The 8626-nt window shown below is 59.9% G+C and overlaps 2 protein-coding genes across 9 annotated transcripts in view; one reads left to right on the top strand and one right to left on the bottom strand.

The window, feature by feature from the left end:
* The first annotated feature begins 359 nt into the window (after positions 1 to 359).
* On the top strand, positions 360 to 5227 carry Slc2a4rg (SLC2A4 regulator). 5 transcript variants are annotated; one of them, XM_047535045.1, is made up of 7 exons: positions 360 to 1389; positions 1697 to 1842; positions 2716 to 2825; positions 3250 to 3437; positions 3504 to 3604; positions 3687 to 4109; positions 4195 to 5227. In XM_047535045.1, exons 1-7 carry the CDS (start codon positions 1228 to 1230, stop codon positions 4304 to 4306), a joined length of 1242 nt encoding a protein of 413 aa, XP_047391001.1. In that variant the 5' UTR covers positions 360 to 1227; the 3' UTR covers positions 4307 to 5227. The 5 variants fall into 5 exon arrangements, with proteins under 5 accessions (XP_047391001.1, XP_047390992.1, XP_047391005.1 ...); XM_047535036.1 differs by having other exon boundaries at positions 3684 to 4109; XM_047535049.1 differs by having other exon boundaries at positions 360 to 769; positions 3250 to 3604; positions 3684 to 4109.
* The window catches only part of Zbtb46 (zinc finger and BTB domain containing 46), a 75830-nt gene continuing 71331 nt past the window's right edge, over positions 4128 to 8626 (bottom strand). For 3 of the 4 annotated variants that reach the window (XM_047534989.1, XM_047534985.1, XM_047534995.1), the window contains exon 5: positions 4128 to 8601. In XM_047534989.1, the coding sequence (XP_047390945.1) occupies positions 8200 to 8601 (402 nt within the window). In that variant the 3' untranslated portion in view covers positions 4128 to 8199. The remainder of the gene's footprint in view (positions 8602 to 8626) is intronic. The other variant, XM_047534981.1, reaches the window with a different exon arrangement.

Raw genomic sequence — 8626 nt, 5'->3', positions numbered from 1 at the left:
CTCCTCTCTCCAGGTGGACATCCTATACTCCAGGGTCTGCAAGTCTAAAAGCAGGGATGCAGGACTCGTCAAAAACCAGCTAGACCTCAAGGGTGGGGGATCGATTCTGGCCCCAAGGAATGACTTGACCTGTGAGACCCTCCCCCTCAGGGGCCTGGGCATGGACAGCAGGCCCCTGGAAAATGTGTATGAGAGCATCCAGGAGATGGGGGCCCCAAGCAGGAGTCACCCCTCCTCTCTGCCTGTTAACACAAGTGGATATATGCAGGGTACCAAGTCCCCCGTTTCTGCCTGCCTCTGGGGGTGGGGGGGTTGGAGACCCCTGAACACTTAGTATTTACTATGTTCCTTTCTCCAGAGTGAGCTCCCTGCCCCTGCAGCTGACAGCACAAATCCCAGATCCCAAGGCTGCTAGCCTGTGAGGTCCTGGCTACTTCCACCGTCCACATGTCCTCTCCCTGCTGCAGAGAAGGCCTGCGTCCTAATAAAGTCCCATCAAACAAGGATGGACATGCATGCCTTGCAGCCTGTCCTTCTTGAAAGTGGGAAGGGTTGGGGCCTTGCAAGTGGTCTCACCCAGATGCCCAGGCCTTGGCCCCTGAGGCTGTTCTGGGTCCCGAAGTCAGTGGTGGGGCAGAGGGAAAGCAAGCCTTTGCGCTGTGGTTTCCAATCCTGAGGACAGCGAAGCCGGCCGGGTGGCTGTCAGGGTGGGACTTGGACCCTGAGCTCCGCCCTAGGGCTCCGCCACCAACCCCTGGAGTTACATAAGGTGGGCAGTCTGCGTTAAAGAATAACCTGCTCCAGGAGACGCGGCTCCTTCCTGGCTCTGGCAGTTCCTCGAGCACACTGGTGGGGAAGCGGCCGTCCCAGGCAGCGGAACGCGAAAGCGCCCAGAGCTGGCCAGGCTAGGAGCTGTAGGGCGCCGGGCGGCCCCCTTAGCTGGCCCGCGCCGGAGCGCGGTGCCGAGGGTGGGCGGCAGCCCAGCGCGGGCCAGTGGGAGGCAGCGGGCAGGGCCCCCGGCCACTGAGTGTTGATGCGCCCGCTGGCCAATAGGCGCGCGCGCCGGGGCGGGGGGCGTGGCCGGCCGCGCGGCCTCTGGGCGGCGCAGCACGAAGCGGGCAGCGCGGGATCCAGGGCGGGGGTCTGCGGCCCCGCCAGCCCGGCCCGGCCCGGGGCCGCGTCCTGAGAGTCTGTCCTCGCCGCTGCAGCCTAGGCAGCCGGCCGGCTATGGAAACCAAGCTCTCCCCGGGTCCGAGTCTCGGCTGCGAGCGCCCCCAGCTCCGCGCTGGTGGTCCGGACCCCAGTGCGCTGCGGGCCGAGGCGCCGTGGCTGGGTGTGCAGGGCTCGGGCCCGCGCGCCGCGCCCGTGACGGTGCCGGCGCCGCCACAGGTACTAGTGGGCGGGGGCGCCAACAAAGTTTCTCTGGCTGCAAAGATGGCGTCGGGGCTGCGCAAACTTTGGGCCCCGAGGGCGTGGCAGCGGGGGGCGGCCGCGTCGGTCCATGCATGTCCGTGGGTCCGGCCGAGCTACCAGGGGACGATTCCCGCCGCCTGCGCCGGGGCGGGGCCGGAGGCGGGGCTACGCTGTCCACACTGTCGGCAGCGGGTCGGGTGGGGTGGGGGCGGGCGCCAACCGGATCCACGGTGCAGGCTGGTGGGCCTGGGTTGCCTCTCCACTTAGTCTTCCCCATCTGCAGGGTCCTTCTATGGGCGGCGGCTTTGCGGGCTTGGAGTTCGCGCTGCCGCAGGAGCCTCAGGCTGCAGACCTAGGGACCCCGGGGACGTGGGCGGGGGCGGCAGGGCTCCCGACGCCGTCGGTGCATATTCCGGTGCCAGCGCAGAGGTGAGCCGCTGGGGTGGGGGGTGTGTGCACACGTGCGTCGGTGTGTGCAGAGGCAGTGGTTGGGGCACGGATTTCTGCCTTCCTGACCCTCCCTCCGGGAGGCCTCGGTTAAGAATAGGGCAGGGTCCGGAACTGGGTTTCTGGCTCCTCTTCCCCCAGCTGTCCAGCCCTGGAGGAGCTGGGCAGAATGACCAATTGCGTTGGGGTCCACTCGCAGAACTGGGAGGGGCAGCTGTCAGTTTCTGTGCAGAAGAGGCTGCGCAGATTGCATGGGGCTTACTGTCCAGGAATCCCTGGGGCTGCTACTGCCACTTCCCCACCCCTGCCGTGCCCAGACACCTCTGGCTGGCAATGCAACAGGGGCGGTCTCCTATTCCGCTGAGACTCAGGACTAGCCTGTGCTTGGAGCCCAGGCTCCCTCTGGCTGCTGCCGAATGCTGGCTGCTTCTGCCTCCTAAGCCTGGCCCGAGGCCCACAGCTGCTGTTGCACAACCCTGGTTAATAAGTGTGATGGGGGAGGGCTGGGCTGGGGTCATCTCTGGCCCACCAGTGAGATCACAGACACGGTGCCCTGTAGACCCTGGGGATGGGGTGGGGGCGGGGAACAAAGCCCAGGCTGTAGAGAGACCCCAGCCCTGTTCCCGATGGTTCCTGGTGATTTGAGGCTCTGCAACCTGAGCTGGGGGTGGAGCCCGACCTCCTACCCTGCCAGGAGTTAGGCAGCCTGGTGCAGGAACACGTGCCTAGGCCTGCACGTGCAGCTGGGCCAGGGGAGGGACCTAGAACACTTGTTGGGCTCCGCCCTGCCCCGCCCCACCCCGCCCAGCCCAGCCCAGCCCAGCCCAGCCCATACCTTGCCCCTGTCTCCTTCAGATCCCCCCCAGGAAAAGCTCGACTAGATGAGGTCATGGCTGCTGCAGCCCTTACAAGCCTGTCTACTAGCCCACTCTATCTGGGGGCCCCTGCTGTAGTCTTCAGCCCAGGTGAGTCTCAGAAGTCTGTGCTTAGGTGGGGGCAGGGCCTGGGATTGTAGTCTCCCAGGACCCTGCAGCCACCCAGTTTGTGGGATCAAGCAGAGTCCCCAGACCTGCCACTCACCCTTCAGCCCTCTTTCTGAAGTGGGTATATGGACCCACCCCACCCCATGCCTTTCACTGAGGCCAAAGTCACAAGGTCCCAGGCCTTTGCAAACTGCCCACCTCCACTTTGCTGACCATGCAAAATACTATGCTGGGGGATGTCTCTCCATGCCCCAGTGACCAAAATCTTCTCCAAGACTGCCCACCAAGCTCACCTGAATAGGCGGTAGCCGAGTTAGGGGCTGGAGGACATCAGGTAGCCAGCAGGTAGCAGCTCCCACAGAGCAGCTCAAGCCCACCAGAGGTCCTGAGGTGCATGTTCCTGCAGAGCCTGGTTTGGAACCCTGGAGGGAGGCCCTGGTGCAGCCCACGGGCAGCTACAGCAGCAGCAGCAACAGTGGAGACTGGGGCTGGGACCTGGCCAGCGACCAGTCCTCCCCATCCACCCCATCGCCCCCACTGCCCCCTGAGACAGCCCACTTTCTGTTTGGGGAGCCCACCCCAAGGAAGCGGAAGGTGAGCTGGGGGAGCCCAGGGCGGGTGGACATGGGTGCTGCTCCTGACACACACCCTGTTGCCCAGAGCTCGGTCCAGGTGGTGTTCCAGTGCCTGTGGAAGAGCTGCGGGAAGGTGCTGCACACAGCCTCCGCCATACAGAGACACATCCGCCTGGTGCACCTGGGGTGCGGCGGGGGCTGGGGGCAGGCTGGTGGGGCTGGGCCAGGCCAGGCCAGTGCTTCAGCTCCCATGCCGTATCTCCAGCAGGAGACAGGCAGAGCCTGAGCACAGTGATGGTGAGGAGGACTTCTACTACACAGAGCTGGACATTGGTGTGGACAAGCTGACTGATGGGCTGTCCAGCTTGACCCCAGCATCCCCTGAAGCCCCTGTGCCACCCACCTTCCCCCGCCTGGACCTGCCTAGTCTGCTGCGGCCCCTGGCCCTGCCCCTGCCCCCTGTGCTTAGCTCTGCAGCTCCCCTCCAGACATGCCACAGTGACCACACCCACCAGGCCGGGGAGGCCACAGGTGACAGCTGGGAGCAAGTCTCAGGGCACTCTGGAGAGGAGCGAAGTCCAGGTTGCAGCTCCCCCCAGGGCTACCTGGCACCAGTCCACGTGGACGCACAGCCCACCGAGGGCCGGGCCACTATGCCAGCCCTGCCCCCTAAGCTTGGTGCCAACTTGAGGTATGTGTGGGCTGCGGGTTCAGTCAGGTGCCAGGTGGGGAGGGTCCCAGCTGACAGCACTCCTGTCCCTTGCCTGTCTCCCCAGGAAGCCACGTGGTGATGCCAAGAAGTGCCGGAAGGTGTACGGCATGGACCACCGGGACCTGTGGTGCACGGCCTGCCGCTGGAAGAAGGCTTGTCAGAGGTTCCTGGACTGAGCCCCGCGCTGCTGCCCAGCCTCCTGACTGCAGGCCCCAGGCCTGGCCTTGCCCAGCTGCAGGCTGCTTTCTAATGCAGGAGAAAGCAAGGGAGCTAGTGGCCCTGGACCCCAGAGGCAGGGGAGGGTTCTGCTCTTCAGAGAGCCTCTGAAGAAGCCAGCGTGGTTGCACTAAAGCCAGATGACATCACTGTCCCCTTGGACCCAGGGCTGCTGCCCCCTGCCTGTTGGCCCAGGACTGGTCAAGGATGTCAAGGATGTTGGCAGGCCAGCTGTGGGGGCCAGTCCAAGAGGCACTTTGAGGGGTGTTGAGAGGGGACTCCCATGCTTGCACTTAATGCCATGGTTTGGGGGCCAGGGCTGACATTTTACCATGTTTCTGAAGCTCAGGTGTCTCACGTCTGGGCCACCAGGCGAGGAGAAAAATTAAAAATTGGGGGTTTTTCCAGAAGCTGAGTCTGCCTCCTGGAGGAAAGGAATGGGTCCAGGACCCTGTGGGCAGGGATGCGGGAGGCCACAGGGCTGGGTCTCCAGTCTGGGCCCCTCTATCCAAGGTGAGGCCGAAGAGGGGCGCTGTCTGAAACACAGGAGGCGTCTGCTGGGAGCAGCAATTTCCCAATTTATTGAAAGTGATCGCTTTTCAAGAATGTCTATGCTAATCCCGTCACAGAAAGGAACCCACAGGCAGGCCTGGAGCTGTGGAGGCAAACAAGAAGCCCCCAGACCCTCTGTAGAGAAGAGAAGGTGATGCTGGCCTGGCCTGTGGCTGCAGGAAGCCGGGCAGCAGCTGTAATTCTCCACCAACAGACTGAAGAGCCTCCCCAAATATTAAATACATCTTCAGTACAAACACAGGTTTATGATGATGTATAAAGTCAATATAATAGAGCATCCCGAGGAAAAAATCAACAGTCTCCAAACACTGCCTTTTTTTTTTTTTTTTTTTTTTTTTTTTTTTTTTTTTGTCTCTTCTGTTTTTGGTGACAGGTTGAAAGCATGTTGAAAAAATAAATATTTAAGGAAAGCACACACACACAGCACCCTCACTACAAGTGATTCTAAAAGGGCTGCATACAAAACAACATAGGCTCTAAACAAAAGACAACCACTACGGATTATGGCTTCTTAAGAGCTGCACATGTCACAGAATGAGCCAAGGAGGATTATCTTTCATAATATTGCAAAAAGTTCCAGTTTTGCATTTTCTGGTTTTTTTTCTTAAAAAGGAAGATGTGCAAAGTTGGAAGCATAGCTGTGTCCCGAGTCAGGTCTTGGAAAGTCCCGGCAGCATCCTGTTGCCCAGACCCAGAGTCCAAATAACCTGGCCAGGATCCAGAGCTCCATACAAAATCATGGTTTCCCTATTCACACCCCGTCCCCACCATGGACTGTATCTTCCACTTTGGTGTTGCAAACACCAAGATACAAACAGACACAACAAAAAATACAAAATGTGAAATGTAATCTACACAGTATTTTCCTCTTCATAAAAAAATATTTATTAGTTTGAACATTGATTAAAAAAAAAAAATCAGTCACGTAAAAAAAACTCTTCATTACATGTCTTTTTCCCTCCATGCCTCCTGAGATGGATGTGTTCATCTGGATTTGAAACTCCACTCTCCAACTAGCAAACAGAACAGCGGACCTGCCACACAGCGGATGGGGGAGGTGGTGGACAGATTGGGAACCTTGGTTTTCCAGTACAGTATCATTTCAAGAAAATGCCCCTAGGTCAGCAAAGGCATCCAGAGTGGGAGCCAGTCAGAGAGCAAGACATCCTGAGTGCCAGGCAGAGGTGCCTGGGGGAGGTGGGCCCCGGGCCCTGGGCAGTTCAGCCTGAGATGGGGGTAGGGGGACCGGTACAAAACTCAGAGGCTTGTAGCAAAGGTCTGATTTCCAAATGCATCTTGTAAGAAAGTAAGTGTATAGAAAAGGTGTTAGAAAAGTGGGAGAAAAGGTACAAAGTTCTGAGAGCCCTGAAGGGGGCTGGGAGCTCAGCTGGAGCTTTCCCAGTGAGGGAGTCCAGCCACGATGCCCGACTGGGAGCACCCCAGACCCGCCGTGGCAGTGGGAGAGAGTGGTGACAAGCCAAGGGCCCCCAGGCTCTATGTAGGAGGATCTGAGCCTGCTCTAAGGACTCTGGCTCAGGAGCTCATAGCTTTGCCTGGGAGAGACTTGTGTGCAGGCAGACTGGATGACAGTATGGGGAGCAGCCTCTCGTAACTGGTAGAAACTGGCTGATTTTACTTTAAAAAAAACAAAGAACTGCAACTCCTCCCCTGTGCACAGGCCCTCGAGGGTAGCACCATGTCCCTGTGCCCACTTGGGCCAGCCCTGCAGGTTGTTGGCAGCAGCCGCCAGGCAGCTCGGAATGTTCTCAGGAGACATGCTCCAGGTGACCACTGGGAACTAAGTCATGGTTTTCAGGGGTTTTCCTTTTTCCACCTAGGGAGATATGACAGTAAAAAGGTAACAGCCATCTGGCTTACAGTCTGGAGGAGAAAATAGAAACGGTCTCTCCAGTTGGTGCTAACACACACCCCAAGGAGCCCTGGCCTAGGGTGGGGGGCGGTCAGCCTACCTGCACCTCACCCTGAGAGGGTACACTAGATGAGGTGGAGGAAAAGGTGGAATGTCTTAGTTGTGATGCCAGAAGCAGCCTGGAGGAGGAAGGCAGGCTGCCATGTCTGTCCTAAGGTGGGTCCGGCAGCCTGCCTCCAGGACCTCAAAGCTGGGGGATGCACAGAGATGCCCACCACCGGGGCCTTTGCTTTCACTCAGGAAAAAAGGAGAACACATGGCAAGCTCCTTCAAAGCATAGCAGGAGGACTTGACAAGCCAAAGGAAAAACAACCCTATATAGTTTTGCCAAGTGTGAAAAACGACGCAAAAAACAATTATTTTTCTGTAGCTACTTCACGATGTCTCCAACTACTTTAACATTTGGTTACCCAGGTGGGGAGGTGAAGCAGCACACTGCAGCTAGGAACACCCACCTCCAGTGTTAGCAGCAACGTTGGCAGGAGTCCGGCTCCAGCCCATCCCGAGAGGAGTCAGCAGGAGCACTGGAGCAAGCTCAGGGTGGACAAGGGGCCAGGCTCTCTAAGGAAGTGCACAGAGCTGAGGCCCTCATGGCAGAACTGGTTTGGGCCTGAGGTGGGGAGCCTGGCCAAGGGTCCCCTCCCTGACTGAGGAGTCCTGCGTGGGAGGAGCTGCGGCCTCCTCAGGCCCCGCCCTCCGGGTCTGCTGCCACCCGGAGAGAGCACCTGGAGCCCTGGATCAGCGAGGATCTGCAGCTGCTTTGTTAAGCACCAAAGCCCAGAGGCAAGAGGGTCACAGGGCTTTCTGTGCACTGGACCTGGGTTCTACAGGAGCCAAGAGGGCAAAGGGCCACTGCAGGGTCACAGGCAGCTACCTGACTGTCGGGCTTGGGCAGTGCTGCAGACGGATGCAGCTTGGATGTACACAACACTCTCAACACAGACGCAGACCTGTGGCCTCAAGGATCACTCATGCCCCTGACAAGTGCTGACCCTGGCCAGGTCACTGGACTACCATGCATCCAGGGCCTGACCAGCCACAGAGGGTTCCTCTGATGCCCGCACCTGCAGGCACCTGTTGGGGACTCACATCATCCCTGCACAGGCCCGGACATGCGCTCTCCCTTGACTCAGACCTACCCTGCCTCCCCACTGTCGGTTCAACTGTTTTAGGACAACAGGGGCCAGGGCGGTATGTGTGGGGATAGGGCTGGACACAGGGAGGACCGGAGAGGGGCTGTGAGAAGGGCGGGCCTGCCCTGCCTCCGGGGGTTGAGACCCACTAAGACGAGCACACACAGGTGGACGAAGCGATGCAGCCACCGCCGGACCCTGCCTGCCTGGGCGGGGCCTAGGAGATCCAGGCAAAGTCCTTGTCCGGCCCTGCAGTGGGGCTTCGTGGCTCCTGCGGCGAGTCCTCGTCCTCTTTGTCATCCCCCAACAGCGCGTCCTCAGGCGCCAGCCCCACATCGTCCTTCCACTTCGCCACGTCATCGTCCTCGTCCTCCCCCAGCTCCTCCTCGCCCTCCCCTCGCGGGTCCTCTGGGTCCTCCAGGTAGGGCCCATCGCCAGCGAACAGGGCCTCGGGGGAGCCCTCGCCGCCCCCATGGTCCAGCGGTGCGGCCACGCCCCGGCCGGCGCAGTCTGCACACACACCGTGGCGACGCGAGCCGTGCTTGATGCCCACGCTGGCTGCGGACATGAACACGCGACTGCACACTTTGCACACGTACTTCTTGTCCTTGCTGTGGACCTGGGAGAACAGGGCAGTTAGTGGA

This window comes from Sciurus carolinensis, chromosome 2 (genome assembly GCF_902686445.1).
Source record: "Sciurus carolinensis chromosome 2, mSciCar1.2, whole genome shotgun sequence".
Classification (NCBI taxonomy): Eukaryota; Metazoa; Chordata; class Mammalia; order Rodentia; family Sciuridae; genus Sciurus; species Sciurus carolinensis.
This window is presented reverse-complemented; position numbering and strand designations above follow the sequence as displayed.